At 38.5% G+C, this 17,516-nt stretch overlaps 1 protein-coding gene across 1 annotated transcript in view; it reads right to left on the bottom strand.

The window, feature by feature from the left end:
* Nucleotides 1–928: 928 nt before the first annotated feature.
* HSPA4 (heat shock protein family A (Hsp70) member 4) overlaps nucleotides 929–17,516 on the bottom strand; it is a 54,107-nt gene continuing 37,519 nt past the window's right edge. Inside the window, exons 10-19 of the mRNA XM_047729177.1 lie at nucleotides 17,071–17,177; nucleotides 16,498–16,631; nucleotides 15,348–15,529; nucleotides 14,036–14,125; nucleotides 10,414–10,566; nucleotides 9,404–9,529; nucleotides 7,767–7,874; nucleotides 3,775–3,894; nucleotides 2,359–2,520; nucleotides 929–2,159 (exon numbers count right to left, since the gene is read on the bottom strand). Coding sequence (XP_047585133.1) covers nucleotides 1,956–2,159; nucleotides 2,359–2,520; nucleotides 3,775–3,894; nucleotides 7,767–7,874; nucleotides 9,404–9,529; nucleotides 10,414–10,566; nucleotides 14,036–14,125; nucleotides 15,348–15,529; nucleotides 16,498–16,631; nucleotides 17,071–17,177 — 1,386 coding nt within the window. The 3' untranslated portion in view covers nucleotides 929–1,955. The remainder of the gene's footprint in view (nucleotides 2,160–2,358; nucleotides 2,521–3,774; nucleotides 3,895–7,766; nucleotides 7,875–9,403; nucleotides 9,530–10,413; nucleotides 10,567–14,035; nucleotides 14,126–15,347; nucleotides 15,530–16,497; nucleotides 16,632–17,070; nucleotides 17,178–17,516) is intronic.

Raw genomic sequence — 17,516 nt, 5'->3', positions numbered from 1 at the left:
GTCTGTTTATTTAAAGTTTCTCTTGGTGTAAGAATGTGACCTGGAGCTTTAACAAACCAATTTGATAATGCAACCTGGATAAATGCTTGACTGCAAACAAGTCGTCAATTATCACACTCTCTCTGGCCTGGCCTCCAAGTAAATCCAATTGGTCTTAAAGCCTGTCTGAACAGAGACCAAGCAGACCACATCATCTTATTTCTAGTTTAAACTTTAAACTTCCAATTTCACCCCCATCCCAACACCCACACCCTCCCCCACACAAAAAGTTTTCTTAGAAGAAATGGCCATTGCGGACTGAGTCATTTGCATAAGAATTGGCTTAATCCTGCAGCCAGGACACCAAAGTAGCTCCTGGCCTCACTGCAGGCCAGCTGAAACTCAAAGCATGACAGGTACAGAATGGATAGAGCCTCTAAGGACAAGGCCAAGTCCTGGTGCTACAAGGCTTCCATGCGAGCTCACGCACCAACATAAGTACATTTCCACCTTCCTCCTCTGAGTGCTTCTCTATAGCACTTCAGAACCTGGTAACACTCAAATTTTTTAGTGCAGAGATGGACAGAAACTTATTCTAAGTAGGCAAAGATCTTATTTCTAACACAGCCCAAAATTAACAGAGAAGTACTCTGTTACATAGGTAACAATTATTACAAAGATCCAAAATGTAACCAACAAAGCTTTTAACAGTTTCTAAGGCAGGTACCAGCTATGGCCTCTAATACAGGCTTCCCTTGGAGTTTCCAAAATGCTTCCCTCCTATCAACACGGCCATGAAGGGCAGTCACAGGGAATGCTCTGGTGCACCTGACACCAGCCACACAATAAAAATGCGGTGCTGCTCAAGTCAGACACCGTGCTACTTTAACACTAATTTCAGACTCCTCCAGTACAGTCCAGTGTATCTTAGGGTTTGGTTTTTTTAAAATCTGTCAGCTGCTTAACACATAAATTGGCAGGTTCATGGCAGGTATTAACACTTAACATACAAGTGAATGTGAATGAGCTAAAAAGAACTTTTAACTCTTGTCCTAGGACTTCAAGCTATACTTCAAATTTACATATAACATCTCTCACCTGAATGAGCAGGCCAGGATACAAATCTTTACACCATAGTTAACAAGAATCAGGTCCTCCGCTCAATTTACCACACCTATATCCAAAAGCACATCTATCCAATTCTAACTTTCCAAAACAAAAAAGTATTCAGTCTTGATGTTTGGGGTATTTGTGCACACACTTTCAGGAACGTACTATCTCGAAAGAGCTTCCAGGTCCAAAATCCTCTGTTATCAACTTGCTGCAGGTGAAGGGGTCTATTTTCCCAAGAGCAGCACATGGCATTTCTAAGAGGAGCTCCTTCATTGGTGGAGGGTGAGGTAGGGGTGAGAGTCTAAGTGGAGCGGAAGTGCAGTGTGAAGGAGCTCAGCGATCACCCCTCATGTTCTACAATGTTAATCCAGGCCATGCCATGCTCTAGCCCTCAGAAAGAGGGGACCCCAGCCCCATCCCCACACCAGGCAGGGGAGCCTTCATGGCAATCTCCACAACAGACTTCTGAAGCACAATCTCTAGAGTTCCTGCCACATAGGTCACAATGAAAAGTCTGCTTGACAGCTAGTTAAAGCCTTTGCTTATAGCTTAGCTTTCCAAAACAAACTTATCCTTGTGTAAGCATGATTAAACATAAAAGGAGTGAAGCAGAAGCTCGGTAAGTAAGACTAACTGGGCTTCTAAATAGTACCATTATGAAAAAGATACAATGCACTTAATTTCTGTATCTAACATATTTAGAAGTCAAAATGCTCCATACATTACCTATATCCCCTCCCACGAAATCCCCTAAAAACTGACTAAGAAATCTCCAGTACTTGATTGCTCTAGTTGATATTTAGAACAAAGTTGACAACTTAAAGCTTTATAATAGTCTGTTTTAATATAAACAATTGTTGGAATCAATCAATGTCCATTTCAGGAAGCTTCTTGTCTGAATCCAAAGGCACAGATGTGTCTGCACCCTCTTCGGCAGCCTGAGGGCCTGGGCTGTCTCCTTGTCCATCCACTGGTCCATTCTGCTCTCCATTTTTTTGCTCTTCTTTTGGAGGTTCCACTTTGGGTTTGGGCTTTGAAATTACAGGGCTACAGATACTCATCAGCTCCTAGAATGCAGAGGAGAGGAAACTGTGGGTTCTTAAAAATGACAAATTCCACATGACATTCTCAACTTAAACCCAAGTCCAACCCCTCCCAACCAGAAGCCAAAAACTAATGAAGTTCCCTCGTAAGTGTCACTTTAAGGACCATTAATAATAAATAACAAGGCTGACAAGACTATTAAATATCAAAGCCATAAATTACCTTAATTTTAGCTTCAATCTCTTTTGCCTTGACAACTGGATCCATAGTCAGACTCTGCTTGTTCTGCAGATTCAGTTTGTTATTCATCCACTCCATGGCCTCATTCGTGCTTTTTTCCACCTTCACCATGTCAGCAGCATCCAAATGGTCATACTGGTCCTCCTGCAACCAGGAGACAACCAGGCAGGTGTCAAAGGATGATACTCTTCCCACCCAAATATCTAGCTGTTAGGCGTCTTTCAAAAAGGTACAATCTTTCCAAAAATGAAGGAAACTCAGCCTCAACATCCAAATGGAGACTGAATTCCTTCAAAAAAAATTCAACTAAGAAAAAGTAACCCTAGTTTTTAGAACACTCAGGAAATACACTTAAGGGCCAAAAACATACATAAGGGTAGCAGTTAAAAGAAGTGAATGTTATAAAAAGCACATGCCTGACATACAACTTACAAAGGTAATGTCACTAATAGGACATTACAGGTCACAAGATGTGAAAGCAGAGGTTTAGGCAAGCTAGTTAGGAACCAAAACAATAATGAATACAATTTTTTATATTTTTAATATTTTATTTATTTATTTGACAGAGGGATCACAAGTAGGCAGAGCGGCAGGCAGAGCGGCAGGCCAAGAGAGAGAGGGAAGCAGGCTCCCTGCAAAGCAGAGAGCCTGATGCGGGGCTTAACCCCAGGACCCTGAGCTCATGACCTGAGCCGAAGGCAGAGGCTTAACCCACTGAGCAACCCAGTCGCCCCTGAATACAATTTTTTAAAAGAGACCTTCTAGAAAACAAAAACTTTAAAAAAATAAGACCAATTAATCTCTTGTAAGTTTCCTACAATGACTATCCATCAAGAACCTGGAGTAGAGTGGTTAGAAACCCAAAATTTGTAGAGTCAGACCTCAGGCCAAACCCCACCTCTCAATATTAACCTTGGATGTTACTTAAGGACAGTGAGGCTTAAAGACGTTAAAAGTTACCTGTAACTATTACTGACATGATCACCTATGAGGGTACTCTGAGGATTTAGTGAAATAATGTATTTATGCAATGTATATCACACAGTGCTCAAAAAATTGTTAAGTTGTTTTCTATTCACACAGTTCTACATCTGCATAACAAACCAAACCATATGGCCTAATGGTTCTGAGAAAGACCAGGATACAAGCAGGTTAAGTCACTGATAGAAGCATTTCACAGCAAGAAAAGGAAAGAGAATATTGCTCACTTCCAGATTCTCCTATTAAAGAGAGTAGCATATCCCAGGGTTCTTAGTAAAACTGTATGAAATATTCTACACATTACACTAACATCCCAAAAAACAGTATTATTAAGCAACAATTTTAGAAAAGCAAAAGATTGCTATGTAAATGCCTCAAAACTTTACCAAAGTAACAGTAGGAAAAGAAAAAATATACCTTGTTTTTGAAAGAGCTGATTACTTTCATATACTGTTGGATTTGTTTCCCTAGTTCTTCAAATAATTTTGGTCTTTCTTCAGATTCCTGGAATCGCATCTTAATAGGTTGACCTAGATTCTTAACATAAGAAAGAATACTTTAACTATCAGAGTAGTATTGTTTCTACTATTACTGAGATCTACTATGGATTAAAGTACATTTCATCTCCATATCCTTCATGTAAAAAACCCAGTATCTCTTCCCATCCCACTGAAATCTATCATAAGGCTAGATATGAGACTACCTCTATACTACTCCGTGTGGAGCCACTTCAACTTGTCACTGGAGTCCTAGTTCTCAAAACAGAGAAGGAGACAACCCAAAAGGAGGTGCCTCCTGATGTGATATATAGTCCTTAGTAAGAACCATTCCTGCCAAAAAAATTTTTTGAAAACGAAATCTAATGAAGCCTCTAATTCTAACCATCAATTTATCTGATGGTGATAAACAGCACAGAAATGAATTAAATAATAATAAATAGCACAGAATGAAAATCAGCAAAATCCAGACCAGGTAAAAATCTGACCTAGGACATCTAAACTACTTTTTTAAATAAATGAATAAGGGGGCAGAAATGATGGAAGAACTACACAGACTGAAAAGAAAAAGCAGTAAAATTTACAGTCCTTATAGGGATTTTCTTGGTCAAACTAAAAACTAATTTATAAAAACAATTAGGACATGAAAACTGAATGCATGGTGACACCTTCTTAAACATGATAATAGTACAGCTTAAGGTTACAACATTTTCTTTTAAATATATATTGAAATATTTTCAGATTAAATATAACATGAGGGACTTTCTTCAAATAAATGGGAGTGGGAGGGAATAGAAAAGAAACAAAACTGGCCATAAGATGACAACCGTTAAAGCTATTGTTGTACTTAAAAGTGTTTGACATCTCCTATAAAAAGTAAAAGTAAAAAGTAAAGCAAAAGACTTCTTCGGAGACATGGCACTGGAAAGCTCTTATTATCCTTCCGTAATGATAAGAAGACTGCAGGCACCATCCTTGAGCAATTCCATTTCAGAGGTTCATCAAAGTGGACAGTTTGACAAAGTAATCCACAGAAATGTGAAAACTTCTTGTACATTTGCATCCTTTTGCAAACAAAGGCCTCAACCTTAGATCGTTTTTTGTTTTTTGTTTTTTTTAACTTTATTTATTTTGACAGAGAGAGATCACAAGTAGGCAGAGAGGCAGGCAGAGAGAGAAGGGGAAGCAGGCTCCTCATCGAGCAGAGAGCCCGATGCGGGACCCGATCCCAGGACCCTGAGACCATGAAGGCAGAGGCTTTAACCCAATGAGCAACCCAGGCGCCCCTGTATTTTTTTTTTTTAATGTAGTTTTATTAAAACACAATCACTTCATTCACTTACAGCCCCTAACTCAGAGGAAAGCCATAACGGTGGACGTGCACTAAAACATTCTGTGTACCAGGAATGAACCAGAGACCTTTAGATCTGCAGCTTAACACTCTCCCAACTGAGCTATTTCAGCACCCTCATTCTTTTGTACTTTTAACCCTAATGGTCAATGATCAGATTCTTTAAATTTTTTTATAAACATATATTTTTATCCCCAGGGGTACAGGTCTGCGAATCGCCAGTTTTACACACTTCACAGCACTCACCATAGCACATACCCTCCCCAATATCCATAACCCCACCCCCCCTCTCCCAACCCCCCTCCCCCCATCAACCCTCAGTTTGTTTTGTAAGATTAAGAGTCACTTATGGTTTGTCTCCCTCCCAATCCCATCTTGTTTCATTTATTCTTCTCCTACCCCCTTAACCCATGTTGCATCTCCTCTCCCTCATATCAGGGAGATCATATGATAGTTATCTTTCTCCAATTGACTTATTTCGCTAAGCATGATACCCTCTAGTTCCATCCACGTTGTCGCAAATGGCAAGATTTCATTTCTTTTGATGGCTGCATAGTATTCCATTGTGTATATATACCACATCTTCTTTATCCATTCGTCTGTTGATGGACATCTAGATTCTTTCCATAGTTTGGCTATTGTAGACATTGCTGCTATAAACATTCGGGTGCACGTGCCCCTTCGGATCACTACGTTTGTATCTTTAGGGTAAATACCCAGCAGTGCAATTGCTGGGTCATAGGGTAGTTCTATTTTCAACATTTTGAGGAACCTCCATGCTGTTTTCCAGAGTGGTTGCACCAGCTTGCATTCCCACCAACAGTGTAGGAGGGTTCCCCTTTCTCCGCATCCTTGCCAGCATCTGTCATTTCCTGACTTGTTAATTTTAGCCATTCTGACTGGTGTGAGGTGATATCTCATTGTGGTTTTGATTTGTATTTCCCTGATGCCGAGTGATATGGAGCACTTTTTCATGTGTCTGTTGGCCATCTGGATGTCTTCTTTGCAGAAATGTCTGTTCATGTCCTCTGCCCATTTCTTGATTGGATTATTTGTTCTTTGGGTGTTGAGTTTGCTAAGTTCTTTATAGATTTTGGACACTAGCCCTTTATCTGATATGTCATTTGCAAATATCTTCTCCCATTCTGTCAGTTGTCTTTTGGTTTTGTTAACTGTTTCCTTTGCTGTGCAGAAGCTTTTGATCTTGATAAAATCCCAATAGTTCATTTTTGCCCTTGCTTCCCTTGCCTTTGGTGATGTTCCTAGGAAGATGTTGCTGCGGCTGACGTCGAAGAGGTTGCTGCCTGTGTTCTCCTCAAGGATTTTGATGGATTCCTTTCTCACATTGAGATCCTTCATCCATTTTGAGTCTATTTTCGTGTGTGGTGTAAGGAAATGATCCAATTTCATTTTTCTGCATGTGGCTGTCCAATTTTCCCAACACCATTTATTGAAGAGGCTGTCTTTTTTCCATTGGACATTCTTTCCTGCTTTGTCGAAGATGAGTTGACCATAGAGTTGAGGGTCTATTTCTGGGCTATTCTGTTCCATTGATCTATGTGTCTGTTTTTGTGCAAGTACCATGCTGTCTTGATGATGACAGCTTTGTAATAGAGCTTGAAGGCCGTAATTGTGATGCCACCAACTTTGGCTTTTTCAATATTCCTTTGGCTATTTGAGGTCTTTTCTGGTTCCATATAAATTTTAGGATTATTTGTTCCATTTCTTTGAAAAAAAATGGATGGTACTTTGATAGGAATTGCATTAAATGTGTAGACTGCTTTAGGTAGTATAGACATTTTCACAATATTTATTCTTCCAATCCAGGAGCATGGAACATTTTTCCATTTCTTTGTGTCTTCCTCAATTTCTTTCATGAGTACTTTATAGTTTTCTAAGTATAGATTCTTAGTCTCTTTGGTTAGGTTTATTCCTAGGTATCTTATAGTTTTGGGTGCAATTGTAAATGGGATGGACTCCTTAATTTCTCTTTCTTCTGTCTTGTTGTTGGTGTAAATGATCAGATTCTTTAAATACAAAACCAGATACTTTACTTTTACGAAAATTAAAACTATATAAACAACCCCGCCTCAACTGCACCTCAGGTGCCTTTAGGACAGGTCACATCTTTCTAGTCTCAACTGCCATGCCAAGAATGCAATCTCCCTCAGAAAAACATTTTAAATCCAAACTGAATTTTCAGAAAAATAATTTTGTTACTATAAGGTTCTAAAAATAAGAAAATGACCATATGTGATAAAGGGTATAGTTCTTCCATCACTTTCAGCCTGTCTTCATTACTTGATATGAGAATTCCTCCCAATTTTGAGATAAATTCTTTGAAATTACAGCGTGGGTTTGAGTTTCAGAACACTTCTGCTTTCAAGACACACATTTAAAAAAAAAAAAAAAAAAAAAAAACAGAAGGAAATGCTCTCCATCCTCCTGCTTTATTTAATTAAGCTCTAGGCCCAACATCAGGCTTGAATTCACAAATGTAATATCAAGAATCACATAACTCCACCAACCAAGCCAGCCAGGCACCCCCAAGAAGTACTTACTTTTAATTCCGCTAATTTATCGACATAAACTTGCTTTGGCTGGTCTTCTCCATCCTCATACAACCAATTTTCAGTATCTTCTAGTTTCAAGGTAAAACTGTTACGATCCTAAATATGAAGAAAATATTATGATCGGGTCAGTCAAAAATCAGCTGAATGACGAGTGAAGTCACAGGCAAAGACTGCAGTATCTGAATTTGCTTTAAAATACGGGGTGAGAAAGGGGATGTGGGGGGAGGGGACAGACAAGAATGGCAATGTCGTTTTGCTTGATAACTACAGATGGTTTTATTATTCTCTGCTGCAGGGGATAGGTTTAATATTTTGGATTAATACGGTTATCTGAAAATTTCAGAAATAAAAACTGCATTGAAAAATATGTAAGCTGGGGGGCCTGAGTGGCTCAGTCAGTTAAGCATCTGCTTCTTCCTCTCCCTGCCCACTCATGCTCATGCTCTCTTGCGCTCTCTCTCAAATAAATAAAATCTTCTTTAAAAAAATAATAATAACGTAAGCTATAAAAAATAAACCACCAAGGCAGTGGTTCAGTGGGTTAAAGCCTCTGCCCTCGGCTCAGGTCATGATCTCAGAGTCCTGGGATCGAGGCCTGCATCGGGTTCTCTGCTCAGCAGGGAGCCTGCTTCCCCTTCTCTCTCTGCCTGCCTCTGTGAACTTGTGATGTCTATCAAATAAATAAATAAAATCTTAATTAATAAATAAATATTTTTTAAAATGTGAGCTATATAACTAAAACACTGTATTGGCTATTTGAAAGCTGCTAATAATAAACAAGAAAAAAGGGGTGCCTGGGTGGCTCAGTGGGTTAAGCCTCTGCCTTCGGCTCAGGTCATGATCCCAGGGTCCTGGGATCAAGCCCCACATCAGGCTCTCTGCTCAGCGGGGAGTTTGTTTTCCTTCCTCTCTCTCTCTGCCTGCCTCTCTGCCTACTTGTGATCTTTGTCAAATAAATAAAAATCTTTAATTTAAAAAATAATTAATTAAGAAACAAGAAAAAAGAACTTTTTTAACTGTGTATAGTGGGTGACAGATGTTAAACTAGACTTATATGATCATTTCATAATATATACAAATATCATTATATTGTACTCCTGAAACTAATGTTATGTTGTCAATTATACCTCAATTTTTTTAAGTGAATTAAAATACAAAAACATGAGAGAAGGGTGGGCTGACTTAAGGAAAAACACCAGGTAAATAATGGCATGCAAATGTATCAAAAAGTGATGCACAAAAAAGAAAAAAGTGACACATGAAGACAAGACTTTGGGAAACAGTGCATTATAAGAAATACAAAACTTGGAGCCTCTGGGTGGCTCCGTTGTTAACCATCTGCCTTTGGCTCAGGTCATGATCCCAGGGTCCTGGGATTGAGCCCCAAACAGGGCTCCCTGCTCAGTGGGAAGCCTGCTTCTCCCTCTTCTACTCCCCCTGCTTGTGTTCCCCCTCTTGCTGTCTATGTCAAATAAAAAAAATCTTAAAAAAAAATATATAAAACTTTCCCCCCATTAAAAACCCATTTTTAATCATTTGACTGTGTACCTACAGATGTCAGCAAATGTGCCTACCACATTTAAGGCTGCTCCCAGAAGACACCTAGTAGGTAGGCACATACTTACATCTTCACTCACAAACTTCTCGTATTCCCCACTAAGCTTGTCTCTCATCTCGTATACATATTCTTCCACTGCATTCTTGGCATCATTCCTCTCCTTCTCCAGTTTATCCTGCATGATCATCTTACCCTGAGAACAGTATAAATGAGATACTCAGACAACTGAGACAATATCCTCTTAAGTACTAAGTACTGTAATTATAAAAGTGGAGATTCCTTCTTCCCCAAATCCTTTTAGTTCTGCAAATAACCCAAGAAAGGAAAAGTGGAAGTATTAGTCCCCAATAAATTATGAAGATCAACTGTGAGCTCTGTATCTTAGAAAAAAGAGTAATAGAAATATCAAGATTTAGAAACTCAAAAGCAAAAATAAGAACTTAACAAGAACTTTAAGAAACTATTAGTATTAGCTCCATGTCACAAGGTGGTATACTCTGCTGTAGGATTACTATACAATACCAACAAAATCAAATGATTCATAGTATAAATGTTACAGTTCTGTAAAAAAAATCTAAGATCCAAGGGATACATAACAGAAAAACTTCAGAGATAACAATTCATTAATTTGTGCACCAGGTTGCCAAACCTTGCACTACTCACAGTACCAAGAGTTCAACCCTGACTAGCAATAAGGAAAGGAATACACAAAACAGCACTACCACTAATGCTTTGATTTATCCTACTGATCAACATCCATGACCCACCACCTCAAACATCCCAAGCTCTCAAGTGAACAAACACACACACACAAACTTTACCATGACTGATACCACCCCTAAACCAAAGACATAATGTCAAAGATCTCTTAAGAGAGCTTCTAGCTATAGACCCATAAAACCATAAAAGAGTTTTGGTATCACATGGGATTTGCCCTTGAAGTATCCAAAAATCTAAAATTACGGCCTTAAACTCCGAACAATTAAAAATGCATAAAAGGTCATTAGACAAAGCGTTTGAACGCTATGGCCACATTAATCTGTTAGCTTCTTGCTCTAAGAGAACTGAAATAACCACCTCATTTTCAATGTACAAGTTGAGCATCTCCCTGTCTATCTGCCACAATAGCTGATTCTCAATTGGCAGGTCCACAGTACTGGTCTTCACTTTTGCCTTCTTGGCTTGAGGTGGTTGGTCCATCTTTTTGTCTTTTGATCCAGCTTGAGAGGTCTAAAATAACAAGAAATCATTATTAACAAACACATATACAGACTATCTTAAACTTCTAAATGGGTCATGTTTTCAAGAGTGTTTTTTGGTTTTTTATTAGTTTTCTAATGATATAAATAATCTGGGATGATTACTTATAATATCTACTTACAGTAAGTATTATACTACCTTAAAGTAAGTATTATATGAGTAGTCAAATCCACAGAGACAGAAATAACGGTGGGTGCCAAGGGCTAGGGAGAGGGAAAGAGAGGCATTTGAGAGTTGTTTAATGGGCAGAGTATCTATATGGCAAGATGAAAAAGTTCAGAACACTGGCTGCACCACAGCATGAATATAATTACTACTACTACACTGTATGTACGCGCACGCGCGCACACACACACACCCTCCCATAACCCTACAATCAGCACATCATCACTATTATATCTTCTATTTTCTTGTATTTTCTATTTTATGAGTACTTGCACAGCCAAATGGAAGTAACTCAATTTTATTAACTGATGTGAAAATGAGTAACAGACTGAAACCACCTACAAGCTCTGTAAAACTTTTTTTTTTAAAGATTTTATTTATTTATTTGACAGTCAGAGATCACAAGTAGGCAGAGAGGCAGGCAGAGAGAGAGGGGGAAGCAGGCTCCCTGCTGAGCAGAGAGCCTGATGCGGGGCTCGATCCCAGGACCCTGGGACCATGACCCGAGCTGAAGGCAGAGGCTTTAGCCCACTGAGCCACCCAGGCGCCCCTCTGTAAAACTTTTTTAAATACCACAATCAGAAATACCACAAAGTGAGATTATATATTGCAATGTCATAATGTGAGAAAAAAACATGCTTTCAGGGGCGCCTGGGTGGCTCAGCAGGTTAAAGCCTCTGCCTTCGGCTCAAGTCATGATCCCAGGATCCTGGGATCCAGCCCTGCATTGGGCTCTCTGCTCAGCAGGGAGCCTGCTTCCTCCTCTCTCTCTGCCTGCTTCTCTGCCTACATGATCTCAGGGTCCTGGGATAGAGCTCTGCATCAGGCTCTCTGCTCAGCAGGGAGCCTGCTTCCCCCCTCTCTCTCTGCCTGCCTCTCTGCCTACCTGTGATCTCTCTGTCAAATAAATAAATAAAATCTTTAAAAAAAATTTAAAAATTTTTAATTTTTGGTGCCAATACTGGCACCCAACTTAAACATGAAAACATGGAAGTCAGAATTAAAAAACAGGATTGTAAAGGATTCAAAAATGTTACGTAGTCATTTAATTAAATACTTGGGATAAATTTATTATTTACACTATCTACAAAACACATGTAAATAGTTAATTATTTAAAACACTATCTTTTGGGGTGCCTGGGTGGCTCAGTCATTGAGCGTCTGCCTTCGGCTCGAGTCATGGTCTCAAAGTTCTGGGATCAAGCCCCACATCGGGCTCTCTGCTTGGCGGGGGGTCGGTTTCTCCCTCTCCCACTCCCCCTGCTTGTGTTCCCTCTCTCACTATGTCTCTCTCTGTCAAATAAAGAAAATATTAAAAAAAATAAATAAAACACTTTTTATTTGTAAGTGACATATCAGATAAAGGGCTAGTATCCAAAATCTATAAAGAACTTATCAAACTCAACACCCAAAGAACAAACAATCCAATCAAGAAATGGACAGAAGACATGAAGAGACATTTCTGCGAAGTCGACATCCAAATGGCCAACAGACACATGAGAAAGTGCTCAACATCGCTGGGCATCAGGGAAATACAAATCAAAACCACAGTGAGATATCACCTTACAACAGTCAGAATGACTAAAATTAACAAGTCAAGAAATGACAGATGTTAGCTAGGGTACTGAGAAAGGGGAACCCTTCTACAATGTTGGTGGAAACGCAAGCTGGTGCAGGCCACTCTGGCAAACAGTATGGAGGTTCCTCTAAAAGTTGAAAATAGAGCTACCCTACGACCCAGCAATAGCACTACTGGGTATTTACCCCAAAGATACAAATGCAGTGATCCAAAGGGGAACTTGCACCTGAATGTTTATACCAGCAATGTCCTCAATACCCAAACTATGGAAAGAGCTTAGATGTCCATAGACAGATGAATGGATAAAGAAAATGTGAAGTGTGTATACACACAATACACACACAGGGATATTATGTAGCCATTAAAAATGAAATTTTGCAATTTGCAACATGGATGGAACTAGAACTAGAAGGTATTATGCTAACTGAAATAAGTCAATCAGAAAAAGACAACTATCATATCATCTCACTGACATGCGGAATTTGAGAAACGAGGCAGAGGATCACAAGGGAAGACAAAAAAAATGAAACAAGACGAAACTAGAGAGGGAGACAAACCATAAGAGACTTTTAATCTCGGGAAACAAACTGAGGGTTGCTGCAGTGGTGGGTGGTGGGAGGGATGGGGTGACTGGGTGATGGACGGACATTGGGGAGGGTATGTGCTATGGTGAGCACTGTGAACTATGTATATAACTTTTGAGTCTCCAAAAACTTTACTAGTGGCCTATTTTGTTGACCAGAATAACATGACTGATGAATCACAGACCTGTACCCCTGAAATAATGTTAATAAAAAAGTAAAATAAAATAAAATAAATAAAAATAAAACACTATCTTTGGGGCACCTGGGTGGCTCAGTACATTAAGTGTCTGCCTTTGGCTCAGTTTGTGATCCCAGGGCCCTGCATTGGGTTCCATGCCCTTACGAAGTCTGCTTTTCCTTCTACCCTTCTACCACTCATGCTCTCTCTCAAAAAAATAGATAAAATCTCTTTCTAAATAAATACATAAAATAAAAAAACTATCTTTAGACAAAAGACAAGTGTGAGAGAGGTAACAAAATTTGAAAAAATTACATCTCATTTATCAGAAAAGAATAAATTACGGACAGGATGAAAAACAGTAACAGCCATTCAGAAACCAACATGAACCAATCACCAGCCTGGTCAAATTATGGTTTTTGAGTGCATTCTTCCCAAATTCCAAAGGGACTAGAGTTCAAAGTTCTTGCCAAACATACTTTCCAAACTCACTACAAAATCTTACTTAAAAACTTCATATATGTAAAGAATTCCTAATACAGTTGACCCTTAAATAAAACAGGTTTGAACTGCAGAGGTCCATCCACATACAGTTTTGATAAATAACAGTACAGTACTATAAATGTATCTTCTCTGCTTTATGATTTTCTTAGTAAGCTATTCTTTTCTGTAGTCTTACAGTAAGAACACAGTATGTAACACCTATAACATACAGAAGAGGAGTTAATCAACTATTCATGTTATTCTGGTCAACAGAATAGGCCACTAGTAAAGTTTCTGGAGACTCAAAAGTTATATGCAGATTTTTTTACTGCACAAGGGTCAGTACCCCTAATCTGCACACTGTACAAGGGTCAACTGTGTAACTACCTTCTAAGACATAGCATCTCATGTAAAGAGATTACAAATCCTATTCTAAAACACAACTCAAACCTCCATCTCTTCAGACTCTGCCTTATTTTCTGCTGGTGTCTGCTGCTGCTGGTCTTCAGCATGTGGTTCCTCCTGGTCCACCTGCATCTTCTGAAAAACAGGTCACATCGAATCCTCAAACTAGAAAATACTAACAAAAGACTAAGCAACCTTCATGACACACTGGCAAAATACCATGGTATGAATTCCTGATCAATTACAAGCCATCAAGATGCTTAGACTGAAATTCTAGTTACAACACATATGTTTCCTATTAACAGGAAGTTCTCTTCTCTGTTTCTCAGTTAATAAATCTGTACAATGGAGTAAACACTTGCCCTACCCTACCGTATACACACAGGGGTGGCTGTGAAAATGCTTTGTAAACCAAAGCAGTACTCATCTTAATATTTTACACAATATTTCTTAAGAGAGGAGTTTATCCATGCTCCCTCGTGAGTAAATTTCTCTCAAAAGTCTCAACATTTTCAAGCAGTTTTTAAATTAGTCTTTTCATCCTCACAAGTACAACCATTGTGCGCATTAGGGTAGGTGAACACCTTGAGAATTCTGTTAAAAAAGAACAATGCATGGGGGTGCCTGGGTGGCTCAGTCCGTTGAGCTTCCAACTCTTGGTTTCAGCTCAGGTTATCATCTCTTGGGTTGTGGGATTGAGCCTCACATTGGGTTCCCTGCTCAGTGGGGAGCCTACTTGAAGATTCTCTTTCTGCTCCTCCCCCAACTTGCATGCATACATGCATGCTTTCCCTTAATTAAATAAATCTTTGAAAGAGAAAAAAAAAAAAAAAAAAACACAAAGCCTGACAATAGTGACAAAGAAGGGAAAAGTTTGTGGAGACTTGAATGTCTGCAGCTCCTAAAAATGACTCCAGAGGCTTTTATAAATGATACCTGGGCCTTAACCCAGACAAACTCCATATGACCTCTGGAGACTCCATTTGTAGTTTCATAAAGCTTGATTTTGATGCACAGTAAGGATGAGACCCAGGACATGATTCCAATAAATGACTGTAAAATCAACTTATGAAAATAATCAACCAAGACTCAAAGCATTCTTCAGTAATGAGAATCAAAAACAACTCAACTTGAGAAGTACATGGTCTGGAGAGAGAACCCAAACTGTATTTCATTTCTATTGGATAGACCGCACGAAGAGCTTCTGCTAATTCACCTGTGGTGGGATAAGGGGACACAGTGCACTCTCGGCAGCTGTCACAAGGTTCCTCACCTGCCACCCAGTCAATCTTAGAATTTCTAGGTAAGTCACCTTTACACCATCATAAGTTTAAAATGTATAAAATAGCCAGATTACCTCTTCCTCCTTTGCATTCTGATCTGTTTCCATCGGTTCCTCATTTTCCTCAAACTTGAGCACTTCCACTAGAGATGCACTGGACACACTAAAGATGCCATGAACGTTTACTCGAACCTTGACTTTCACTTTTGAACTGGAGCCATCAGACTGAGGAGTGACTTTCTGAACTAAAAACTGAGCTAGGGACATATGAAACAAAAGAGAAGACATAACCTGTGAGGACGAATTCAAACATGAATATATGCCCATACAGCCAAGTTATGCCCATTTCTCAGTGACAGGTCAGTAATATGACACTTCAAATAAACCAAATCATCAGATTTCTCCTCCTCCTCTCATAGTCAAACTCTTAGTACCTTGTCCCAGTTGAGGGCTAACACATCTCCTAACCCTCTGAACACTTTCTTACCTCTTGTCCCTTATTCCAATTCATCTTTATATGCCACTGCCAGGGAAGTTCCTAAACCAATGTCACGTCTCCTCTACTGAAAAAAACCCTAGTGATTCCATACCATTTCTGTCATTTATCAAGAAACTGACATACATCAAGAGTTAGTTATTACACCAAACTTTTACTTGATTTTTAATTCACAAAACATAATTTCTCATTCTTATTCCTGTTTTACAAATGAGGAAAACAGAGTACGTTAACCTTCCCACAGCTTCTAAGTGCCATTCAAGATATTCCTAATACTTTCCTCATGTATTCTAAGTCTGTGATGATCATGTAATTCTAGTCTCTTTCCTCAGCTAGTACAATTTCCATATTTTAAGAGCTTCTAAGGGTCTGTAAAGACTCTAGCCAACATGGTTCCATATCCTAGGGTACCGACATAACAATTTTCTAATGATTTTCTGTGTCCATCATTTAATTCTGTGTTAGGGTCAACACTGAGTTTAACTCCTTTTCAGTATCTACGTATTATCACATTATGTACAAGGTATACCCACTATACGCATTAACCAAGAAATATTGCCCACACAATAGAGATCAAATTAAATAGTAACCATCCTGCTAGTAGTGAACTGGTCACAACTTAGAAGAGATTTTTTTGTGGGATTTTCAATACCAAATTTCAGAATACTTGCTCTCTCCCAATTCTAAGTACATAAATTTTCATTTTTTAAAGTTTCAAATTCTACTTACCTATAGCAGGATCGGGATAGGGCAAATCCTGTGGGGAACTATAATAGGCCTCAAGAGTAAAAGGTTCCTTTCTATAAAATGTGAGTACTTTAGAGAAAGGAGCAGAATGATTTTTTGTAAAGACTTCACAGTCACTAGATGGGAGGAAAAAGACAAAAACACACAAATTTAAGATATTCCTGAACACTTTTACCAATTTACTCTACATCTGTAATTATTGCATGGCTCATGCTCTCTCATCTGTCATCATTTCCGGAATATAAAAGGTTCCAAAAGGGGGGGGGGATGAGGGAACTTACATATATATCCATAGATATATATATATGAAATCAGTTTTAAGAAAAGGAATATAAATATACTGCAGTAAGTATGTAAAAGGCACTAATTACTTCAGCAGGATCAATTATAAAAACTAAGTAAGACACAAAATTTATTCTCAAGACTAAGGCATCACTTTTGATTCATACACTTGTAATGAAATGCTACAAATCTGCAAAAGTTTAAATGGAACTTTTACTCATACTTAGCACTAAGTTAACTTTAAGTATAAAAATAATTAATAAATGTTATTACCTTGACCCTTCTTCAGCTGGAGAATTCCATCTCAGAGATATTGGATACGGTACTACATCAGTTATAGAAAATTCTCTGACTTTGAAAGCAGGCGATAAGATTGCACACTAGAATAATAATTTTTAAAAATTCCATATGACAAGCACAGACATTATGTTATGATGAGGCCTATAAATAAATGACTTCAAAAAACCTCCATCAACGGTTTTTAGGTGTTCACATTAATAATTTAATGATGTGTAAGTGGTTTTAAAAACTTCTATCATTTGTCAAATTGATAGAAGTTTTTAAAATTTGTCAAATTAATTATCTAGCCATTACTTACCATTTTTCCATTAACCCAAACCTTTACTTAACTGATGTTTGATGCTACTTCATATATAGACAATAGATAATGTGCCAAATTCTAGTAATATTTCAGGCTTACCTATGTTTCTAGTAAATTA

Source organism: Lutra lutra, chromosome 5 (genome assembly GCF_902655055.1).
Source record: "Lutra lutra chromosome 5, mLutLut1.2, whole genome shotgun sequence".
NCBI classification, from domain to species: Eukaryota; Metazoa; Chordata; class Mammalia; order Carnivora; family Mustelidae; genus Lutra; species Lutra lutra.
This window is presented reverse-complemented; position numbering and strand designations above follow the sequence as displayed.